This window comes from Tupaia chinensis, unplaced genomic scaffold, assembly GCF_000334495.1.
Source record: "Tupaia chinensis unplaced genomic scaffold, TupChi_1.0 Scaffold143913_1, whole genome shotgun sequence".
NCBI lineage: Eukaryota > Metazoa > Chordata > Mammalia > Scandentia > Tupaiidae > Tupaia > Tupaia belangeri.
In genome coordinates, this window is record NW_006203764.1 from 1,132,273 (window position 1) to 1,156,568 (window position 24,296).

The window sequence follows — 24,296 nt, forward strand, 5'->3', positions numbered from 1 at the left end:
GTTCCGATTAGTGTGTACAGAGGCTGTACAGATTCAGGTGATTTTAAAGGCAAGTGTGTGTGTGTGTATGTATGTGTGTGTGTGTGTGTCTGTGTGTGTGTGTATGGGGAGGGTAGTGAGGAGTCTTGTCCAGCAGTGATTGGCCGAATTCTGTGATGGGCAAGATGGCCTCATGGTTTCCTGTAGTCGCTTTGTGTAGTTTTAACAGTGTGTGGAGATAGTGACTCTGGAAGGTAAAGGAGGGAATGTATTTGGGCAGCAAGGCTGTTCGTAAAAAGTCTGATGAATCTGGGTAACTCTTGGGCTCCTTCAGGTGCACATTCTTAAGAAAGCCACAAGATGTGCCTAAGTCTTATTTCCTTATGACACTGACTTTAGTCTGTTTTGAGATCTATGAGCTTCCTCAGCGTTTGGCCTGGTGATGTGACAGTGATGGCACGAGTTGGCTCCATTTTGGTCTGGTCTTGTGGGGCCTAGGGCAGGACTTAGTTAAAACAGTGGCCTCTTACATTTTATTTAATGGCAGTAGCCTTTCATCTTACTAGGTGGCAGTATAGAACAGAATTGAAAATCAGAGGAAGCATGGAGTAGGCTAGACACAGACTTTGATTTGCTGAGGAAGGAAGATATGCTCATGGAAAGCGTGGTTCTGATGTGCTATGGGGTTTAAGTAGCTTTTTCTTAGTTGCCGAAGGGCATATGTGCTCCCCTGAGAGACAGAGGGAAAGGGAGAAAGCACCCCACTGGAGTGCGGCCCCGCGCAGTGCCCGCACCATGTCTGCATACTGTGGGTGCTTTAGGTACGTGCACACCTGCCCATTGTGTTCTCAGGCTGCCTAGGCCAGGTCTCGAACTGCTGTTGTCCATGTGGGATCTGGCTCCTTAACCACTAGGCCATTAGGCTGACCATGCAGTGTGGGTTTTTTTGGAGAGGTTTTTGCTATAGGGCGCGTGTGCTCGCCAGACAGAGAGACAGAAGACGAGAAATCACCCCCCAGGGGGGATGGCCACACCACAGTTCCTTCTCCTTCATTCTCCTCTTGGGATCTTGGGCATGCACGCACACGCGCCCGGCGTGAGTTTAAGCCACCGGGTCCGGGACTTGAACCGCGGTCGATTACATGGGAGTCCAGCGACATAGCCATTACACCAACTGCTGGTCCCCATGCAGTGTTTTTTAAAGTGAAATTTTACTGGGGGAAATGTAATTTAGTGCCCAGAGTTCTCACTTATATCTATTTGAATGGTCCAAACAATTGTTATGATAATACTAATTTTAAAGTTCAGCTCTTTCAGATACATACTATCTGTCTTCTTGTTTCCCAGTAGATAAATCAAACATTTTACGAGTGATCTCATTCTGATAAGTTGAGTATGAAAATTTTGTCAAGTAACACATTTAAGTTAGTTTTTAAAATGAGTTGCCTCTTCTAAAACACTCTCTCTGATTGCTTTTAGGTTACCTAGGTATGAATTAATACAGACTTGGAAACTGAAAGAACTTAGATTCAGCATTTTGAGGTAAATATGCACATATGAAAGTAGCATGAAGGTTGCCTCATTCTGCTGGTTAACTTCCCAGCAAGACAGTTCCTGTATGAAATGAGAAAGTCTGCCTCTAGGGAGGGGGCTGGGAGGAGATAAGTGGCAGGAGACCACTGCTAGCCCGTTCTTCCGCACTTGGGTGGTCAGGGCATTGAAGAAAGGCTAGTCCAGCCAGCTTCGCCAGGGATCACTGCTGTCTCCAGGCAGCTTTTCCTACCGACGCTGTAGGCTTTCGTTTTCGGTGTCTAATCCCTGTGAGGATAGCCGCCCCAAATTTAAGCTTCTCCCCCACTTTCCCATTGTTACTATGTTCTTAACTTCCTTTACCCCTGAATTCTGGGGAAGAGGCCACAGTGTGGGTATCATGGTTCTTTGAGTTCGTGTTTTGAATTTCATTTTGGGGAGCTGAAATTGCTGATGAATTTCATAGATGTATTAGAAACTTACCTCCAGGTTTGAATGTCTCAGGCAGTTCCCTGTCTGGCCATCTTTCTCTGTGTATGTGGGTTGGAAACAGCACAGAATCATTTTCCTGTCATCTCGGCAGCACTGTCTTCACCTTGATTGCCTTGCGTTCATCCTGAAGCGTTTTCCTGGACTTTCCCCTGCAGTCTCATCACCCCCAGCTCTCTGGGGATTAAGCACTCCATTGTTAATAGCCCATTTTCTTGTTCTTTGTTTTAGGGTTAGACTTGGTATCCTGAAATAACCCAAATGTCTTTTGTTTAAAATTTAATGCAAAATAATAGCCTTTTATTCAGCTGCTCATATCAACAGAGCTCTCTTGTAGCTGTGTTTATGTTCAGTTGACAGAAATCTAAAGCTTGGGTGTTTTTGCATTTGTTTTTAGAGCAGAAGCATGGGTGTGTGATTTTCCAATAATCTGCCATCACAGTGTCAAAATGCAGTTCAGACAACAGCGACACAGATCTCAAGCATTAAAATGGTAAATCCGTGATTTATCATCTGCAGAAAGAAGAGAGTTTATTCTTGTGATTTACTAAATTATTTCTAAGTGAGTAATATATGGAAGCTGTGAAACAACCTTACCAATTTCATGAGTGTTAATTGTTTGACCAGAAATTTAATATCTGTAGTTGAAAAAACACATGAAGTTATTCTTTTGGCTCTGCCAGAGCAGTTAACGATAGTTCATCTATGAAACTATAGAACTTTTACTACCAGCAGGGATTCAGAACTTTGCATTAAGGCCAAGTTACAAAAAAAAAAAAAAAAAAAACCCTGTTTAAACATGCCAAAGAAAGTAAAAATTGGCAAAATTGTAGGATATTTCTGTTTTCACATTATTAGATTACCTATTGAATTTTAAAATCCTGGATTTGCTTTCCCTAAATAGAAAGTGCATTACTGGGGTCAGCCACTGCCTATGAAATGAATGAAAATTAGTTTAAGTATTATGACTAGATGGAAAATGTAATTGGGAAGGTTAAATGGCTGCCCTTCGTTTCCTTGTAAATCCTCCCTCCTGAACCCACCCTCAGGCTGGAGTTGGGTAGATATGTGTTTCTGAACCAAATAGAAATGTGTCATGCACCGTCCCTGATTCTGTTGGTATGTTATTGCGTGGACATTCCGTTTACCACGTAGGAGACATATGTGTGGAACATGGTAACAGGAAATTGAGGAGATGCAAAGGATGAGACGCATGTCTCAGAGCCTGTGTTCTAGTAAGAGGAAGTGTGCCGTGGATATGTGTCTGTGGGTGTACCTAACGTGATGTAAGTTATAGTGGGTACAGAGGAACTGCTTGAAGGTTTGTATGCCGCTCAGGTGGACCTTCCTGTCATTCTCCAAGTGTGTCCTGTCCTATGCACCCTGCCCGTGGCTCCGGATGGTGAGTGACACCAGCGAGTGTTACGACGTGCGGCCGCTCTCCTCAGAGTAATCCTCATCTAGTTGGCCATGTTGAAGTGAGAGTAGAGATTTTAAATTGTCGGATTAGGAATCCTTTTAAATGACCAAAGTACACTTTATTTTATGGGTACTAGACCATAGTCCTAGCCTATATAAGTATACCAGTTTAGTTTAATTGTGTTGAGTGTACAGAATTAACATTTAGGATTAAACACTTTTAGGTGGTTAATTAGGGAGTATGCATTCATTCAGTAACCAAGATTACTCTTTGGTTGTGGAAGTTGCTGGTGAATGGTGGCGAGGCAGACACAGGATGCCTTTCATTTTTTTTTTTTAAAGGTTTTTGCCATAGGACTCTGGTGCTTGCCAGAGAGGAAGAGTGAGAAATCACCCCCCGCCCCGGGAGGGGTGGCCATGCCACAGTCTCTTCTTCATTCTCCTGGGATTTGGGGCATGCATGTACATGTGCTCAGCATGATTTTCAAGCCACCAGGTCCAGGACTTGAACCACACTTGGCCCTGTGGGAGTCCAGCACCTTAACCACCACACCACCTGCTGGCCCCCCAACAAGATGGCATTCTAAGCTGAGTGAAGAACCTGAGCTAAAGGCAGAGATTGCAGAATCAGGCAGTCAGGGTAGGGGACAGGAATGTTCAGAGTATCCCAGAGGGATGTGCTTTGATTCATTTTGAATTTTAATAACAAATTTCTTGCTTGTGAATTTTCTTCTGATAGTTATTTATTTTATTACATGTTGGATGTTTTGGTGAAAGCTGATAGGATGCTTGTCTTTTGACAATTAAGCATTTCATTCCTGTGTTACCTTGGTTGACAATTCCTTTTATAGTGAAATGTTTCTGTTTTCTCTTTATTTAGATCCTAAAAGCTGATATATGGGCAACCTTTCATTACATTGTTGTTTTATGTTTTCTTCACTTTTATTCTCAAATTGATTCTTAGAAACCAACCACCCATGCTTTTTAACAAATTCTGTGCAAATTGTGGGACGGATGGGGAAAGTTACAAGAAATGTCTTATTTTCTCAGAAAAAGAGTTATTTCTGTGTTTCGAGATGCAGGCATCGCCCAGCAGTAGGGGAATTCGCAGCTCCTCCTTCCCCAAGCTCTTCATCTGCTGGTTTATGGGAATAGGATTGTCCCTCTTGGTTGAAGTTGTATTGAGGTGAGCTTGTGGCCTGAGGGACAGGGCAAGGGCTGCTTTTCCAGATAGAATTTGGGTCTGCCTTGTTAGTCTGGGCCAGCTTCCTGCCTGTTTTCCTTTGTGCTCCCCAAGATTTTCTTCCTCTTTTCTTCACTACAGAAGCAACACTGTCCACATTTCCCCAGTGTGGTCTATAAAATGAGCACTTGCTCCTTTGGAAGAGCTGGGCATGTGTGCATGTGTGCCCAAAATCCTGGGGGGAGGACGGAGGAGAAGGGATTTCAGTGTGGCCATCCCCCCGAGGGTGCGATTTCTTATTTTCCTTCTCCCCCTCTGTCTCTGTCTCTGTCTCTGGCGAGTACATGTACTTCATAGCAAAAAAAACTTAAAAGAATTAGAGGATTTACTGATTGCAAAAAGTGAAAACAACAACAAAAAGAAAACTTGCAGAGTTGAATTAAGAGAGAATTTCTGTTTCAAAACCTCCCCATGTGGGTCAGCTTCGCAGAGCAGTGTTTTCCGCTGTGCCACTGTCGGTCCCCCTTGATCTTCAGTCCGCGACGTGTAATAACTCCCCCTCTGTGTCAGGAGCTTCTGCACAGCACTCATCCTGGCTCCTGGAGTGTGAGCGGTGCTAGACCTGACCGTTCTGCAGCAGCGCTTTCAGCTCTCTCGTGCACCGGCTGCAGGACCTCGTCGTTACCTCTGTTTCTGGTCTGTTGGGTTTCTTTGGTCTTTCCCTTTGCCTTTGATTCACTTCCTTTCTGTTCTCTCCTCTTTCTACCTAGACGTTTTCACTGGGTGGGATGCAGTGGTTTGGAGTATCATTTGGCGTGCTTTTGTTTGTGACTCACAGGAAAACCAACTCCAGCCAGCTTGGCCAGTGGGCGAGTAGGGCCAGTGCAGGGTTAGGCTTCAAGGCTGGTTGATCTGCTAACCCCGTGGTGCCATCAAGGACCCAGTATCTTTATTTTTGCCATCTGCAGTGCTAGTTTCACCCTAAAGCTGGGTCTTTTCTTGGGTGTAGGGTAATTTCAGCAGCACATGAGGCTGATGATTTCCTGAATTATATTCCAAGGGAAAGGGAAAATTTCCTCTCTTCACCTGTAAGTGAAAGCCCTAGACTTTCTGCCACTGGGGTAGTGTGAACCATTTCCTCTGCTTGGGGCAGTCATGGGCCATTGGCCTAGATGGAAGTGCCTAGTAGGTAGCCGAGAATAAGAAGCCGGCTCCTTGATGAGTGGACTGTGCTGCTGTTTGACCGAGACCAAGCAGAGCGTGGCATGTTATCCAGAAAGAAGTGGCGAGCAGGTGTTTGAGAAACAGCTAGAGTCAACTGTAATTGTGCCTTCCAGTACATAATGGGATGAAGTACTTATTAAGACAGAAAATGAAGAGAAAGGTTTATGGTACAAGAATAAGAATAGGGCAGACAGGCCCCCTGCGCAGCACTGGAGCCCTGTGGGGAGGCCCTGGTTTGATCCGGGTCGACCTGAATGCGGGGTTTGTCCCCAGAGGTCTGTAATCCCAGCTGACTAGAAGGCTGGAGGCAGGAATCAGTGCGACAAGACCTGTGGAGGGCCCGTCTCTTTCTTTCTTTGTCATGAAAGAAACATTTTTAAAAACATTTAAAGTATGTGCTTTATTAGTTGCACACAAACACATGCACACACCTTCTCTCTGTATATCCACATGTAGCTTCTTTTTCTGAACCATTCTGAGAGTAAGCTGCATACATCCTGCCCTTTGCTCCTAAGCACTTCAGTCTGTATTTCCTAAGAATAAAGATACTCTCTTGCATAGACTCGGTGTAGTTATCAGTGTCAGGGAATTTTAACGTTGCTGTTATCTACAATTTTTAAAAAGGACTCAAAAATGACCTTATGAATGGACCAGGTATTTCTAAGAAATGCTTGAACTGGGGCCAGCAGATGGTGTAGCAGTTATGTCACTGGACTCCCACATGGCTGACCGCGTTTGAGTCCTGGATCCAGTGGCTTAATAATAAATTAAGTTAAATAAAATAATTCTTAAAAAACAAAAAATCATGCCAGGCACCTGTGACCAAGATCCAGGAGGAGAATGGAGGAGAAGGAATTGCCGTGTGGCCACCCCCCACGCCAGGATGATTTCTCACTTTCCCTTTCACTGTCTTTGTCTCCCTTTCTCTCCTGAGCGCATATGCCCTAAGGCAAAAACCTCTTAAAAAAAAAAAAAAAAGGAAAGAAAGAATGAAATGCTTGATTCCACTGTTGTTGCAACATTGTTCACAATAGCCCAGGTATGGAAAAAACCTAGTGTCCATAGAGAGAGAAAGAAATTGTTACACATGGGGATGTTAGCCCTAAAAAAAAAAAAAGGAAGTCCTGCCCTGTGCCACATGGCTTAACCTGGAGGACATGATGCTAAATGAAATAAGCCGGGCACAAAGACAAATAGGATGTGATCTCACTTACACGTGGCTCTGCGGACGCACAGCCCTCACAAGCAGAGTGCAGTGGTGGCTCCCAGGAGCAGTGGTAAGGGAGCTGGGGAGATGCTGGATAAAGCACGCAAGTCCTCAGGTGTACAGAATGAGTACAGTGGTGCTGTGCTACTCTGCAGGTCTCATGTACAGCGTGAGGTCTGTAGGTAAGAATACCGCACTGTGTGCTTGAATTTGCTGAGAGAGTAGGAAAGGGCGTAAAAAATTTGCCAGAGGATGCATGTGTTTGCTGGAGAGAGAGGAAAAGAGAGAAAGTGAGAAAGCACACCCCCCTTGGGGAATGGTCACACAACAGTCCCTCCTTTTCTCTTCTGTTGGGATTTTTGGTGTACCCAGGCCAGTGTGTTTCTCAAACCACTGAGACTAGGATCCAAATTGTGCAGTCAGCCATATGGGATGCAGCCACCTTAACCACCATGCCTAGACCTTTCTTTGGAGGAGAGGTTTTTGCTATAGGGCTGTGTGCTCACCAGACAGAGAGAGACAGAGAGACAGAAACCGAGAAATCACCCCCCCCCAGGGGGGATGGCCATACTGCAGTCCCTTCTCCTCCGTTCTCCTCTCGGGATCTTGGGCACGCACGCACACGCGCGCAGCGTGAGTTTTAAGCCACTGGGTCCGGGTCTCAAACCACAGTCGACTACATGGGAGGGAATCCAGCGACACAGCCACTACGCTAACTGCTAGTCCCACCATGCCTAGATCTTGAAGTGATATCGCAACACTAAAAATGGTAGCTGTGTGGAGAGATGGATATGGTAATTAGCTTGACTATAGTCATTCCAATTTACTATCTGTGTGTATACGTGTATATATACATGCATATATCAAGTACGTGTATCTGTGCATGTATGTACATACTTATATGTGTATACATGTGTATATGTATGTGTGTACATGTGCATATATGGGTGTGTATGTGTGTATGTGTATGCACATGTATTTGTGGGTATATGTGTGAATGTATATATGTGTATGTGTGTATATACGTACATATGTAAATATGTGTACGTGTGTATGTGTATGCACGCATATTTGTGGGTATATATGTGTGTATGTATATGTGTATGCATGTATATATGTACATGTGTAAATATGTGTATGTGTGTATGTGTATGCACATGTATTTGTGGGTATATATATGTGTATGCATATATGCATATGCGCATATATATGTACATATGTAAATATGTGTACGTGTGTATGTGCATGCACGTGTATTTGTGGGTATATATGTGTGTATGTATATGTGTATGCATGTATATATGTACATGTGTAAATATGTGTACGTGTATGCACGTGTATTTGTGGGTATATGTATGTATGTATATATGCATATGCGTGTATATATGTACATGTATAAATATGTGTGCGTGTGTATGTGTATGCACGTGTATTAGTGAGTATATATGTGCATATGTATATATGCGTATGTGTGTATATATGTACATGTGTAAATATGTGTATGTGTATGCACATGTATTTGTGGGTATATGTGTGTATGTATATATGCGTATGCGCATATATATGTACATGTGTAAATATGTGTACGTGTGTATGTGTATGCATGTGTATTAGTGGGTATATGTGTGTATGTATATGTGTGTATGTGTGTATATATGTACATGTGTAAATATGTGTACGTGTGTATGTGTATGCACGTGTATTAGTGGGCATATATGTGCGTATGTATATATGCGTATGTGTGTACATATGTGTATGTGTGTTAGCAATATGTCATAGTTACTTACTGTTACAGAGTGTCCTTCACGGCATTGCTCTTTTCCAGTACAGGACCCAGTCTGCGATCAGGTATTCTATTTATTCGGTGGTTATGTCTCTTTAAATTTATTTATTTATGTCTTCCATGACCAAGAGAGTGCATGTGCACCCTACAGGGTGCTGATGCCACCACCCGCCCAGCCGTGGCCAGCCCCTTACGGGGGCATACCTGTGTGTGGCACAGGTGGGGCGGTTTCAGACGTGGACCCAGAGCCTTCCCTATGGGTCACCCTGCAGAGCACCGCCTTTTAGCACTGTGCTGTCCTGTAGGCTTCGTCCATCTGGAACATTTTTTATAGTTTTTCTTTGTATTTTATGACATTGGCGTTTTTGAGGACTACAGTCTCTTCCCTCCACTGTTGAAGAAGTAAGGACATTCCTCCCATTTATTTTTTAGGCTAATTTTCTTTAGTTGCACGTTCCTGTTACTGATGTTATGTTGGAGAAGTGGTGACAGTCGAGGGAGCAGAGGTTGCTGCTGGTCCCAGATGTGCCTGCTTCTGGAAGTGGGGAGGTGCTGGGTCTTTCTGTCACTGCCCTCCCTCTCCTTCGTTTTACGTTTCCGCCTGCTTACTGGGATCGAGGCTTGTTTCCTGATGGCCTTCTGCCATGTCTTTGCTAGGTCTCTTTAAGCATCTGGGTTGGGTGAAAAGTGAGGGTCAAGCTAAAGGTCTCATAGCTGTAGACAGCGAGCAGCTGACAGTCATGAAAAGTAGAAGGACTGAGACAGCAGCCTTGTGGAAGTGCCTCGGGTCTTCGCCGTGGGCCCTCAGGCCTGTTGCTCTCCAGAGATTGGGTAGAACAGACTTCCTTGTTGGGCCCTTGGCTTCTGTGTTGAGAAGGAAGTTTGACGGCTGAGCCTGCCGGTCCTGAGGGCTGAGGGCTTGGGTGCTGGGTGTGGGGTAAAAGGCATGGCCATTGGGCATTGGTTCGTGGAGAATGAACAGATCATATCTCAGAAAGAACCTAGTTCTGTTTGATCCTGGGAAAAAATGGCTGATATTTTCTCCTAAAGCACTCTGTCACATGGCCTGTCACCTGTGTCAGAGGCGGTCAGGAGATGACTGTTCCCTGCTCCCAGGCGTGCAGTGTGCTCTCCTGCACCTCCGACTTGTGAGAGCACTTGCAGGAGTGGGGCGTGCAGGCCCTGTCACCTGAATACATCTTGGAAATCAGAATTCAGGGCACAGTGGAGCCTCTCCAGTTGAGCCTTGTTGGATTGCACCTAAGCCAGTTGTTGTGCCATGGTTGTCAGGTCAGGAGATTTAGAAGTTTCGGTTGTCACTGGATTCTCCCCCTCCAGCTTCGTAGAGTAATGGCAGTGACACTCCAGAACTGAGTAAGGTAGGAAATCCCATTGTAAGGGGGAGCGGATTCTGATGACAGTCAGGAAAACCGCCCGTGAACTTCCACACAGGATCTGAAGTCTTAGCCTTCTGTTTGCAGGTTAGCAATTTGATTGAGTTTTTAGTTTGTTATTTTATATAAACAAATTGATCTGTTAGAAAGGCTGTATGAAATGGAGAAGAGTGGCACGCTTCGTTACAATTTAGATAGGATATGCATAATTTTAAAGATCCATATTTAAATAGTTGGTGAGCTGTGCAGTTGTGCTCTCGGTCTTTGGATGAAGGGCATTTGAACTGTCCTCTGGCGCAGGCAGTGAGAATTGCCTTCCATATACCATGTCGTTATTTTATCAATAATCACATCAGAGAATTCACAAAGAATGTTTACGGTGTGTTTATGCATATGTGTACATGCTGGGCACCTACTACATTGTGTGTATCTTCTTTTTAAAGTACATTATGGACACTGTCCTAGATCAGAAACTGTAGATGTATACTATAATCTTAATGGAGTCAAAGTACTCTAGTATATGGCTATCATATAAGTTATTTAGCTAATTTCCTATTATTCGATTTTAGAGTTATTTCTGAGTAACGCAGCAGCAAATAGTCAGGTACTTGTGTCTGTGTGCAGTTGTCTGAGCCTTCCTTTTTAGACAGGTTTCTGGGTATAGAATTGCTGGGTCAGATGTAGAATGCTTGACTTTGAAAGCGACTCTCTTAGATCAAGAAAAAGCTAAAACAATTACAGGCAGAGTTTGAATAGGCCCATAGGAATGATATTCTGATGTTTCTCTTGTTTCTGTGCTTTCTTTTGTTTTTAACCCTGCATGGTTGTGTAATGGTATTCTTTTTCCCTTTTGTAGTAAGCTGTGCTAGAACAAAAATGCAATGAAAGAGACACTGGATGAATGAAAAGCCCTGCTTTGCAACCCCTCAGCATGGCAGGCCTGCAGCTCATGACCCCTGCTTCCTCACCAATGGGTCCTTTCTTTGGACTGCCATGGCAACAAGAAGCAATTCATGATAACATTTATACACCAAGAAAATATCAGGTACTAATGAGAACACTAATACTGGAGCATTTTTCACTAAAATGGAATAAGTTAGTTTATAGTCGACATAACTTCTATAAAACTCATTTACCCTTTCAAGCCTCCCTCTTCTGATTAATTTTCTCATTCAAAACACTTTTGTTCTTAATGCTCCTTTTCTTTTCTAACATCTGCTGAGTAATTGATTTGATAGTTTATTTGTGAAGTTCCTTATATTTCCTTTCCGAGCACCTCATTGTTCCTTAATATGCATTTGGATGTGTCTATCCTAAGGAGCTGGGTAGCAATCGAGATGGGTCTGTAAGTGCTCAAACACTAATTGACAGAGCCATGGCTACTGTATTTAGTTATTCATATTCTAGGGAAGTATTCTGTATAGAATAATTCTCAAAGAAATTGTAAAAAACATTTCAACAAATATTTCCACAGCACAGCTGTGTCGAGCAGGTATTTTGTTTCTGATTGTTACTCTTGTATATAGATATAGAACTTATGGGGGGAGTTTGGGTAAATTTATTGGAAGACAATTTTAGAAAATAGTGAAATGTCCTGATCTGAAAGAAATTCCAGTTATCATCCTCAGGTGAGAAGTACGTAATCTTTTTTTCCGCCATATTTCTAGGTTGAACTGCTCGAAGCAGCTCTGGACCACAACACCATCGTCTGTCTAAACACTGGCTCAGGGAAGACATTCATTGCAGTGCTGCTCACGAAAGAGCTGTCCTATCAGATCAGGGGCGACTTCAGCAGAGATGGGAAAAGGACGGTGTTCTTGGTCAACTCTGGTAATACGAGCTCTTTCATCAAACTGTGTGGAAGAGATGGGATAAGATTTTATGTGTTAAATTCTTGGTAGAGAAGAGAGGGACAAATAATGTGCCACTGAAGTCTGCTAGAGAAATAGCATTCGGTTTTATCCCTTAAACTTTTTACTGCTTCTCCTACATGTTTTGGTTCTGTATTTCTTCTGAATGGATCGGTTTTGGAACATTATCTAAGTTGGCACAGTTATTTTTGTTCTTGATGTTTTAGCTTCACAAAATATGCCAGAAGGTACTCAATTATGAAATTGGTAACTTTTTGGTTTATGATTTTGTTATACTAGCTGTTATGTGCTTATTAAAAGTTAGACATTCAGTAAGAGTTCACAGTACTGATATTTACATATCAGTTTAGACTTCTGTAACAATTTGAACAATACAAAATGTGAAGCTAAGTTGATAGGGTTCCGTTAGAACCCTAGTTTTCGATGGCCTCAATATATCTATGTGCTTAAGTCCACATAGACTGTTTACTTCTTGGGGAACTGATCTGGTTTTATTGGACAAAGCAGGAGGCGGATGTGGAGAGGTTGCCATTCCAGCCCAGAAGGCGTAGGAGGGTAGGTATGAGGAAGTCGGCTGTAGGGAGGAGAGGTGGCGTGGGGTTCTCTGCAGCAAGTGACTGAAGGCAAGTCTCATCGGTGCACTTAGGAGAGTAAATTGGCTATTAGAGATATTGGTGGTTACTTATGATATATAATAAACAATAAGAGTTTCCGTAACTGTCTTACTCATCAGTACCCAGAGAGCCAACTAGGTGAGATTTCTCGTACCTACGTTGGTTATTATATTAGTGTTGTGTTTGTCTCAGCAAACCAGGTTGCTCAGCAAGTGTCAGCTGTCAGAACACACTCAGATCTCAAGGTTGGGGAGTACTCAGACCTAGAAGTAAATGCATCTTGGACAAAAGAGAGATGGAACCAAGAGTTTACTAAGCACCAGGTAAGACTTGTAGAGAAGTTTCACTTTCCAAATCCCTTCAAATCCTCGACATGATCTGTACTGTCTGTAGCCTTGGATATCTGAGTTAGGTTGAAACTACTTTCCATTACTTTCTCATCCTGGAAACTAGCCCTTGGGCACTTTGTCTCACTGTAAATCTCATCTAAAACCACATAAATTACGACCTTGTGTTACTCTTACTTTGTAGAAGAGAAATAACTTTTAGTGTGATTTACTTGTTCAAAAAACTCCATTCCCATGACCTGTCTCCAACTTGCAGATAAGCTACTGTCTTGAACGTGGAGGCATTCCTTGGTTGAGATCTCAGGGTCTGTGACAGAGACTCCCCAGCTGACATGTCTCACACAGCCTGCATGTGTTCAGCCCTGTGTGTGGGTGTTGGGGGGTCCTGGTGGCTGAGAGAGATTTCGTGACTAACCTTAACACAGCCTGAAGTCTCCTAGTATGTTCATGTCCACAGAATGATGGTCCGTAAAAAGAACATTTACTCCTTGTGTCTTCTTCCAGAAAACCTTGTCAGTTTAACAGAAAAAAAATAATAACAGTTTGAATTGTTTTGTGATTTGAATAAATTACAAGGTTTCACGAGTTGAATATGCTGTGGCAGCCTAAAAGCTGGTGTAGATTTAGTGGATGAGTCATAAAGATGGGATGTCCCTGACCAAGAATTTTTTTTTTTGTAGTTTCTTATATTTTGCTAATTTTTACTTTTTGGTTCCAATGTATGAAATTCCATTTATTTGAACTTTTGATTAAATTTTGACTAACGAAGTTCTTAACGCTCACCTGCAGTCTGACGGCTCTGTGAGCTGAGTTCATATAAGTATGTCCAGGAAGGCAAACACATTTGTATACTGATGTCGGTTTTATTTTAGGTTCTCATTATGACTTGCTATGTTGCCTTGACTGTTTTGAAAAATGGTTACTTATCACTGTCAGACATTAACCTTTTGGTGTTCGATGAGTGTCATCTTGCAATCCTAGACCACCCCTATCGAGAAATTATGAAGGTAAGTTTTTAGACTTTATTAGTCTTCGTGACTCATAGTCAAATTACCGAGTATATACAGGTCTTTTTAGATATTAAAAGCATTATTTGTTGGCAGTACTGGGAAGTTGGTTCCAATGTATGAATGAATGTGGGGGGAAAACAGTATAGAAAGCAAACATAGATACCTGAGACAGTGTGGGAGGAGAGTGGGATATGGCAGAGGGTAAGAGATAGGGAATCAAGGATGGGGAAAAAAAAGCAAAACATACAAAAAACAAGAAATGGAAAATTATTTGCTGACAATAACATGTTTGTTGATGTGCTTGAGACAATATACAGTGTACTCTGGATGGAAAATCTCATTTTGTATGCTATAAAGATATACAGTGAATGAATGAAAATGAATAAATTTAAATAAAAAATGAATGAATATTAAATTAATGTTTATTTAAACCTGCAATAATATCTTCAGCTTATTTACTTCTATCTTTCATGAACAAGAGAGAATAGAGAGAGATAGTCACTCCCAGCAGGGTCTTCATGCCACGATCCACTCCCAGCTATAGCCAGCCCTGGATCGTGGGCATATGCATGCCCAGGGTCTTCAAGGAGTCTCTGAGCTGCTGGGAGCCTTCCCAGGTGGGTCAGCTTTGCAAAGTTGTGATATCGCTGCCCTGCCATCTGGTCCCCTATAATAATTTTTTTGAGTATTTCTTGAAAGAGAAGTTGGAGGGAAGAGAGCAGGGTCACTCTGGGGTTCTCCCCAGCCTTCCAGCCAGCATCATGGGCGTGCCTGTACACGGTGTGTATAGGTCAAGCTGGGATCTGAACCTGGGGCCTCCCAGTGTCACACAGTGATGTCTTACTGCCTGTGCCACTATGGCTAAGCCTAGTATCAGTTCTTAAACATAATATAAACGACTTCCATTTAATAATCTTTTGTAGCATATCTAAATGTGCCTATTGAAAAACAGATCTCTTAAACAAACTACAGCAATTCCATACGTAATAATATGTTGTCCTTGGTAAGTTGATGATTCTGACTGACCGGTCATTCAGTACTTGTGAGTGATTTTGTATGGGTTGATACAGTGGTGTCTCTTACGGCCTTGCACAATGAAGTCTTTACTGTCAGTATCTTTTATTACGGTAGCTCTGTGAAAATTGTCCTTCATGTCCTCGCATTTTGGGACTAACTGCTTCCATTTTAAATGGGAAATGTGATCCAGAGGAATTGGAAGAAAAGATTCAGAAACTAGAGAAAATTCTTAAGAGTAACGCTGAAACTGCAACAGACCTGGTGGTCTTAGACAGGTACGCACTTCAGATGGACTTGGCTGTCGTGGGGCGGGTCGTGACTGACAGTGAACCTTCGGTACCCTGGGGTGCCTTTCAGATTGTGCCTGCTGAGGTGGACGAATGGCTGTTACAAGGGAGGAGCAAGGGGCCGGCAGGTGGCGTGGAGGTTAAGGGTGCTGGACTCCCTCATGGCTGACCATGGTTCAAGTCCTGGACTTGGCGGCTTGCTTTCTCACTTTCCATCTCTCTCTCACTCTGTTTCTATATGGTCAAATGAAAATAAAATAAATAAAATAAAATAAATAAATCTTAAAGAAATAAAAAAGGGAGGAGCAAGGTAAGAATTCTTTGGAAGTGCCCTTCCCTGCCAGTGGCCAAACCTAACTTCCACAGAGAGTGGCAGGGGAGGTGTTTCTGCCTTGAGAGGTTTGTTGCGTAGTTGTCCACCCTCCTGATGACACTAAGGACTGGGACTGTACATTTGTGCTCTTTTCCGTCAATGTATGTGCTCTAGCGTTCTGACCTGAATGTTTCACATAGTGATGGGAAAGAACATTAATTTGTTTACAGTTCAGCAGTAAACTTTAAAATCTCTAGAAATCCACTGTTTTGAATCTAGGTTGTAGATTTCTTTTTTCTTTCTTTCTTTTTTTTTTTTTTTGGAGAGGTTTTTACTAAGGATGCGTGTGCTCACCAGACAGACAGAGAGAGACATAGAGACAGAAAGTGAGAAATCACCCCCCAGAGGGGATGGTCACACTGCAATCCCTTCTCCTCCATTCTCCTCTCGGGATCTTGGGCACGCACACACACACACGCCCGGCATGAGTATTTTTTTTTTTTTTCCCCCCGGCATGAGTTTTAAGCCACCGAGTCCGGGATGTGAACCGCGGTCGACTACGTGGAAGTCCAGTGACATAGCCATTACGCTAACTGCTGGTTCCCTAGGTTGTAGATTTTTGAGAAAGATGCTATTTTTGTTTTCCAAGTTTGTCTCTTTTTTAAAGAGATTACTGTTTTCAGTTTCATTAAAATACACATATACACATACAACCTTATTGATGTAAATTGGTAGAAGAGAATCCATATGAGTAATAAGAGAATAGGTTTAAAATAAATATATGTCTCAGTTCATGTTGTGGCCAGCAGGTGGCATAATGGTTAAGGTGCTAGACTCGCACGCTTGAGTCCCAGATCCAGTGGCTTGAAACTTACACTGGGGCATGTGCATGCATGCTCAAAATTCCAAGAGGAGAATGGAGAAGGGATTACTGCATGGCCATCCCCCTGGGTGGTTGATTTCTCACTTTTTGTCTCTGTGTGTCTCTTGTAAGTGCAGGCTCCCTATAGTAGGAATCTCTCTCTCAAAAAAAAAGATAATGTTATGGTCTTTTTATACATAGTCTGTAGCAAGACTAACGATGACCAGATAGTGGTTCTGAGGACATTTGTGACAAGCGGAGATGACTGGTACTGGGTTTCCGGAAGGAGTCAGGCATGGGTTCAAATATGGTGAGCCGTTTACGTTCCCTGAACCTGCAACTTGGTTTTTGCAGTGGTTTGAAGGGATTCTCTGATGATCAGATACATTGACATAGGAAAAACATCTTCCTAAATGCCTGGCATTTAGTGGGAGTTTTGGGAGTATTAGAGCCTTTAGGTAGCACTGATAAGTAATCAATGAGATTAAGCATGGCCCAGTACTCCCAGTGTGACTCTTAAGTGTAAATTCTGATTTGGGTTTAAAAAAAAGAAAATTATATTATTTAAGTATGTCTTTATTATATTTCCTTTTTAATTAATCTCTTTGCATGTGCTTCTAGGATATTCTCTGCCATTTCATTTCATTGTAAGGCATGAAATATCCAAGGAATCATGACAGACGTGAATGAAAGTTGGGCAAGGTTTCCTTATGGGAATATGTTTAAAATACATTACAAAGAAAAGTGACATTCGTAAATGTTGAAAATTTCAAAATAGTATGGAAATAGATCAATTTAAGTAAGTTTCTCCTAAGAAGGAATTGTTACTGAGTACCATGAGTGTTTTGAACATCTTTGTTCCTCACTCTGGCTGATACCGAAGGGAACAAAAGGTGGAAGTCTGAACCTACAAAGCAAAGCAAAAAACCAAGGCCACTAAAGAAATCTATTCACAAGTTTTATTGAGTATCAGCTGTAGGCAGTCATTCCTTGAGACTTACTAGGGACAGGCTAAAGTGAGCCCCACTTTAGGAAGGTATGCCAGGTCTGCCCGTGACCCCAAGTAGGTGTGCACACTGACACCACGGCAGTTCTGTTTTGGTTCAGGTATGTACAGGGAGCTCTATGCTGTAGAGAAGCAGGGGGGTTTCGCAGAAAGAGCCTTCAGAGGGAGGCAGTCCTGCGTTTAGTTTCAACAGAATCACCTAGTGGTTGGGACTCTTCATTTTGCAACCCTGCCTGTGTGTGGACCGAGCTAGAGGATGTGAGAAGTGCCCAGCTTGATGCCCGGGAGGTCAGCTCGTACTCTTGTCCCCTTCCGTCCACTCTCCTCTGAAGCACATCTTTAATGATACTTCACTGCTTTAGAGAAAGTATCTTACACTTACTGTGGAGACATTCAGTAACACTGAAAAGTAATAATGAAAAGAAACACCTAAAATCCCACCCAACTGCTAACACTTGGGCATATTTTCCTAGTATCTATTGTTTTTTTTTTATTGTTTTTAGGGAAAAAAATAAAGTTTTGTTTTCACTATTGTGATACTGACAATTTTCATTTCTGATTTTAAAGATATACTTCTCAGCCATGTGAGATTGTGGTAGATTGTGGACCATTCACTGACAGAAGTGGGCTTTATGAAAGACTGCTGATGGAATTAGAGGAAGCACTTAACTTTATCAATGACTGTAATATATCTATACATTCAAAAGAAAGAGATTCTACTTTAATTTCTAAACAGGTGAGCACGTACAAAGTAAGTAAATAAGTATAATAAAAAGCTTCTGCTTTTATTTTTTTAGAGCTTATTTATTCCTCCCATGAGAGAGACAGGGGGATAGAGAGAGACAGAGATAGGCATCTCTAACAGGGTCATTGGGCCATGGTCTTTCCCAGTCTCAGCCAGCCTAGATCAGGCATTTGCCTCTCATCATTCAGAGAGAGACCTCAGGACAAGAACCCGGGACCTTCCCATGCTGGCCTGGAATGGGAGAGTGCTGTGTTACCACTTCTGATTATTTTTAATATTGAAAATGACACTATGCTTCTAATGAGGCTATTTTCTTTACATTTCAGTTTAAAGTTTTATCTTTATACTTCCTTGGACATTTTTCAATTAACATATCATGTTAGATCGAGTGTACGGTCCAATGGCAGATATTCATATTAAGTGCAGCTTCCCTGATTGGAGGCGATGAGTTAAGATTTGCGACATGGATATTTAAGTATAACAAGTGAGCCCAGTGTTGTGTTTGTAGTCAGATGAATTAGTTTCTGCTCAAACCCTGAGACTAAGTCGAAATCTCTGGCTGCCCTTTTTGTGTGGGTAACTGGACATGAGCCTGTGGTCCCTGAGAGGCACGGTTTGAGGAGAGAGCCCAGAAGACAGTTGTAGGGTGCCCAGGGCTGCCATAAGTTTTGAAAAGCCCCAAGTCTTGAGCTTTGACAAGCTCTCTGGTGATCCTGAGTAAGAAAAACTTAAGAACCATTGCCCCAAGGTTCACAGCGATTCGTGAACATTAACTGTGTTCACAGTGGGTCCTAGTATTTCTCCTGATGGTGTTCTGGAGCAGCAATGCACAGACTGTCCTTAGCCTTGGAATTCTCACTAAGTCACGTTCACCAGCATGTCTTCTGCCTGTCTGTAGAGCTGGTGGTCCCTCATCATAGTCAGGCTGTGGGTTTACATTTGGCCCCGAGCTGGAGTGGTACGACGTGGCACTGTGGGCAGGCTCCAAGGTCAGATTTGGATTAGGTGAGATTTTCAAGTTGAGGAGTGCTGACCTTGTGGTGGGGTTTCCATTGAAATGATTACAGGACAGTTGGACAACAGTTTGGGATTAGTCTAACCACTGTAGCCAGAGGGCTGCTGTCTGGGCCAAGATGAGTCCACAGGTCCTGGTTTTTCTCTTTGTAATAAAACCAGGGGATGTTGTACATAGATAAAGTTCAAGGGAAATTGTTTGCCCTTCCTTGACACCTAAAGTGAAAGTGATCTGCTGTGTAATTCTTTGCATAATTGGCAGGAAGTAAGTGACTCAGTTGCAGTTCTAGGTAATCATAGATGTAACACGAGGCTTTATTAGCTTTATAAAATTGCGTCTTTTAATTTCTATGTGATTACTTTTGCTGGGGAAAAAGATGGTTTGTTCTATCTGTCTATATGGCATATGGAGTAGTAGAGTTTGAGAGGACCATTGGCCCTTCTCTCCAATGCAAGGAATTAACCTCAGTGTTTGTGTCGGTGGAATAGATTTATTTTGAAGGAGTGGCTTGAGCACAACCTAAATTTTGGTTAGACTTTGATGGGGCCATGCAGACAACACAAGCTGGTAAAGAGGCTGTCTCCCATGGCCTGGGCTGGGAAGAAACGGCAAGACAAAGCCAGCGGTTTACTACTGAGGCTGGTCCCCGGCAAGACTCCGTGTAAAAATGCTCCATGAATATTGTTTAGCACTTGGCTTTTTTCTCTTTTTTTGTAGATACTGTCAGACTGTCGTGCAGTACTGGTGGTTCTGGGACCCTGGTGTGCAGATAAAGTAGCTGGCATGATGGTGAGAGAACTACAGAAGTATATCAAACACGAACAGGAGGAGCTGCACAGGAAATTTTTATTGTTTACAGACACTTTTCTAAGGAAAATACATGCACTATGTGAAGAGCACTTCTCACCTGCCTCACTTGACCTGAAATTTGTGACTCCAAAAGTAATAAAGCTCCTTGAAATCTTACGCAAATATAAACCGTATGAACGCCAGCAGTTTGAAAGCGTTGAGTGGTATAATAATAGGAATCAGGATAATTATGTGTCTTGGAGTGATTCTGAGGATGATGATGAAGATGAAGAAATTGAAGAAAAAGAGAAGCCAGAGACCAACTTCCCTTCTCCGTTTACCAATATTTTGTGCGGAATTATTTTTGTGGAAAGAAGATATACAGCAGTTGTCTTAAACAGGTGAATGTCTAAAATTAGCATCTTCCTCCGTAAGAGAACAAGGCAGCTCTTTGTTTGTGGAGCGGTCTGCGGTAACGGCTCTGAGAGCTAGTGGAAGGGTTATGTAAGTGTCCACTTGGTGGAGTTCCCATGTAACACCGCAGTGGCACTGACAGGCCATGTTTATAAATACAGTAGCTTTTCCCAGAAGACTCACTTTGACATGACCGATACCTTTTTCTTAAAGGATGCTACTTCGTTCTAATCCATCTGAGAGAGAGAGCAAGTGTAGAGAAATGAAGTGGAATTGAAGTAAAGCAGTCTTTGTTTTGCATTCAGTTGTTGGATTCAGTTTCAAGTATTTACGTGTTAGGCACGGTGTTAAACTTTTTCATTCGGGTAATCTTAAGGTCAATTTATTTGGCTATTGTGGCTAACATTTTTACATTAATTTTTTCCTTAAAAGATAATTGATTCTAGTTTTCAAGGCTGCAGCAGAAAAAGTCTAGAAAACTGGATTTGCAGTTTGGGTTACATATTATAATGCCCTGAGTCAGAAGGGGATAGGAGTGGAAGGGAAGAGGTCTGCGAATTTCGACAAATTGACAGTGCGTTCGAATGGCAGGCTGCGCGCTCCAGCCCTTGCCCACCTCTTTAATAAAAGGTATTTTTCCTGAATTTAGACCCAGCCACGGACACTTCAAATTTGTGCTAAATGGTCACTTAACATATGGTCTTTCTTGTTTGTGGATAGATGCCCTATTATTTTCTGCCCCAAAAGAATCCTTATTTTGTACTTAAGATAGTCTGCTTTTCTACAAGATCTGCTAATTGGCCAAAGTTGATCCCTGAGAGCCTGTTCTGCAAGTAGTGATCTCTGAGGAAAAATTAAGCTTTGTTTCCTGAGGTAATTTGGGATTTTTTTTTTCCCTCCTTAACTGCTTCTGAATGTTTAGGGGTTTTAAAAACTTCTTTTGAGTAATGAGCAATTGGACTGTCATCTGGCAGTTTTCAGTCTGGTAATTTTCATAGTCATTGAGCCTGATCCTTCAGATGAATATGAAGTCAAATAACTTTAGGTACTGAATTACATTTAAATCAGAAATTTAAGGTTGGAAAGGGACTCACTGATCCAACCCACTTACTTTTTATAAAAAAGAGAAAGGGCCTCAGGAGGAAAAATGATTTGCTCTCAGTTAAATGGCTGGTCCTTGGCAGAGATGGTTTTAGAATTCTAATATCGTACCTCCTAGCTTCCAGGTCTCTCTACAGTCATTTCCTGGGTAACACAGAATCCTAAAACCCATGCTTTGCAGTGGGAAGACCGCCCGGGAGGTTTTGACTGACAAGAATGGCTTCTTAAAAAGGGTGAAAGGCATTTGAGGGGTCAGAAAAGTTTTACGCAGGCATGCGCTAGGCTCCGCTGGGCACACCCTACCCTACCCTACCCTCTCCTACCCCACCCTACAGGGAAGGCCTGGGTGCTTACTTTTTGCCTTTCCTCTGTCTTCTCTGCATTTCTATATAGAGATGTGCCTGTTTTCTTTGTGGGAATATTAGTCTGAAGATTTATCCAAAATCATTCGCTTACTTCCTATTGACTTTAAGGATCAGATTAATTGTGATCAACTTTCATAAAATGTGGCTGGAATTTAGTGCTGTGTGATGAATCAAGAGTGGGCTGAGGGTTGACTTTATGGGCAGCTAATTAAATGTACAATAGAGGTCTTGTTCCAGTAAGCTTTTTAATAAGCTTAGAAAAACTTCCTGAAATCCAGATTCTTTCCTTCCATCAATTTAATGGGAGGAAAAACCCTTCTTTAGTGAACAGTTCCACAGGAGTATAAGCTCTTGTAAGGCACATACAGTTTTCTACTCTCCTAATTAAAAAAATAAATCGTAGCTGCTTCTGTGAATAGAGTAGGTATGAGCACAGTCTTATATTTACTGTGTCCTTTCCCCCTTATATTTAGCAGGAGTTCATAAGTTACTTTTTATATATGCTTACAATTTTGTATAACACTACCTGGATTAGGAAGATATTCTTACCGTGTTACAGATGAAGAAACCAAGACTCAGCCGTGACCCTTCCCGAGTTACGCAGAAACCAAGTGGCAGTCTGCAAGTCTGGTGTTCTTTTCATCGTGTGGTTTGCCAAGCTGGTGCAATACTGACCCTGGCCAGACCTTGGTTCACATCCTGTCTCTGTCCACCCTGCCTCTTTATCTCTTAGAAGTTCTTATTTTGCAATAACTTCAGATTTACAGAGAAGTTGTGAAGATTGCACAGACAGCCCAAATACCCCTCCCCTCCATTGTTAATATGTCCTCTCCGCCTCTTTCACAACGAGGAAACCCAGGCCTGCTGTGTCCCTGCTCACTAGTCTCTGGCTTTGTTTGGACTTGGCCAGTTTTCCCATCCCCATTGCACCTAGTTGTCCTGTCTCCCCAGTCTCCTCTGGTCTGTGGCAGTTTGCCTTTCCTGGCTTTTGATGGCCTGAATGCTCTTGAGGCAGCTCGTCAGGTATTTGGAGAACGTCCCTCTTTCTGGTTTGCTGGCTGCTCTTCTCAGGACTAGACTCGAGTTAGAGGATTTGGAAGAATACTGCGGAGATCATACCATATCAAGGGCTTACAGTTACCAACGTGAAACATCCCGGGTGAGGCTGAACTTTGTCTCTGGGTTGTGGTAGTGTTTGCTGCTTTCTCCACTGGAAAGTTAGTTTTCCCTCTCCTTAGTCTATTTTTGGAAGCAAGTCTCCAAGTCTTGCCCGTCCTGGAGAGAGATATATCTATATATAAAAATATTACTTGGAATTCTTTGATAAGGAAAACTTGTCTCTTTCTTAACTTATCAACCCATCTATTTATAATGATGGAATCATGTATTTTCATCACTATAAGCTGAGGTTAATTTTGTGCTTTGAGTTATAATCTAATACTGTGTTTATTTCGTCGTTCAGCTCATTCCAACTTTGGCCACTGGGAGCTGTTCAGGCTCAGCCCCCGGTCTCTCCGACCTGCCCTCATCTTTTTGTGTTGGGAGACTGTCCTCCTCCTTGGCATTACACGATGCCGCAGTCCTCTGTTCTTCCCTGGTCCAGCGCTGGAATCAGCCATCTCCCCGAAGAGCCCTGGCTCCTTTTCTATCCACTTTTTGGATATATATTTTTTATGAAAGATTTTTTTTTTGAGTTTTTTTGCCATAGGGCGTGTGCGCTCGCCAGACAGACAGAGAGAGACAGAGAGAGAGAAAGCAAGGAATCACCCCCTAGGGGGGATGGCCACGCCGCAATCCCTTCTCCTCCATTCTCCTCGGGATCTTAGGCTCACACACACACGTGCCCGGCGTGAGTTTTAAGCCACCGGGTCTGGGATGCAAACCGCGATCAACTACATGGGAGTCCAGCGACATAGCCATTACGCTAACTGCTGGCCCTGAAAGATTTTTTTTTCTTTAACTTTTTGAGCTTCACTTGGCATCCGTAAAGGAGCACTGGGCCCGCTGTCTCTTGTTGGCTTGTTAATAAGAGAGAGCGTGTGTAGAAATGGCTGCGTCACCAGGCACACAGGCGGTGCTAATTCCTAGGCTCTGCACACCTTTGGGGTTGCATATCATACTAGAACTATCAGTGGTGGGTGTTTTGGTGAGACCATAGAGGAATTATGCTGATCTTCTCACATAGACAAAATAAAAGGAGTAGGGGACACAATTAAAGTTATCGTAGATAATGTACGTCAGGTTCACACACACACGTGCCCGGCGTGAGTTTTAAGCCACCGGGTCTGGGATGCAAACCGCGATCAACTACATGGGAGTCCAGCGACATAGC

General features: G+C 42.7%; 1 protein-coding gene across 2 annotated transcripts in view; it reads left to right on the top strand.

Annotated features, from left to right (window-relative positions):
- The first annotated feature begins 1,425 nt into the window (after positions 1 to 1,425).
- Positions 1,426 to 24,296, top strand: part of DICER1 (dicer 1, ribonuclease III) — a 59,987-nt gene continuing 37,116 nt past the window's right edge. The window contains exons 1-9 of one of the 2 annotated variants that reach the window (XM_006165371.3): positions 1,426 to 1,521; positions 2,396 to 2,491; positions 11,065 to 11,253; positions 11,876 to 12,038; positions 12,886 to 13,016; positions 13,913 to 14,047; positions 15,182 to 15,342; positions 18,103 to 18,271; positions 20,013 to 20,485. In XM_006165371.3, coding sequence (XP_006165433.2) covers positions 11,110 to 11,253; positions 11,876 to 12,038; positions 12,886 to 13,016; positions 13,913 to 14,047; positions 15,182 to 15,342; positions 18,103 to 18,271; positions 20,013 to 20,485 — 1,376 coding nt within the window. In that variant the 5' untranslated portion in view covers positions 1,426 to 1,521; positions 2,396 to 2,491; positions 11,065 to 11,109. The remainder of the gene's footprint in view (positions 1,522 to 2,395; positions 2,492 to 11,064; positions 11,254 to 11,875; positions 12,039 to 12,885; positions 13,017 to 13,912; positions 14,048 to 15,181; positions 15,343 to 18,102; positions 18,272 to 20,012; positions 20,486 to 24,296) is intronic. The other variant, XM_027767087.1, reaches the window with a different exon arrangement.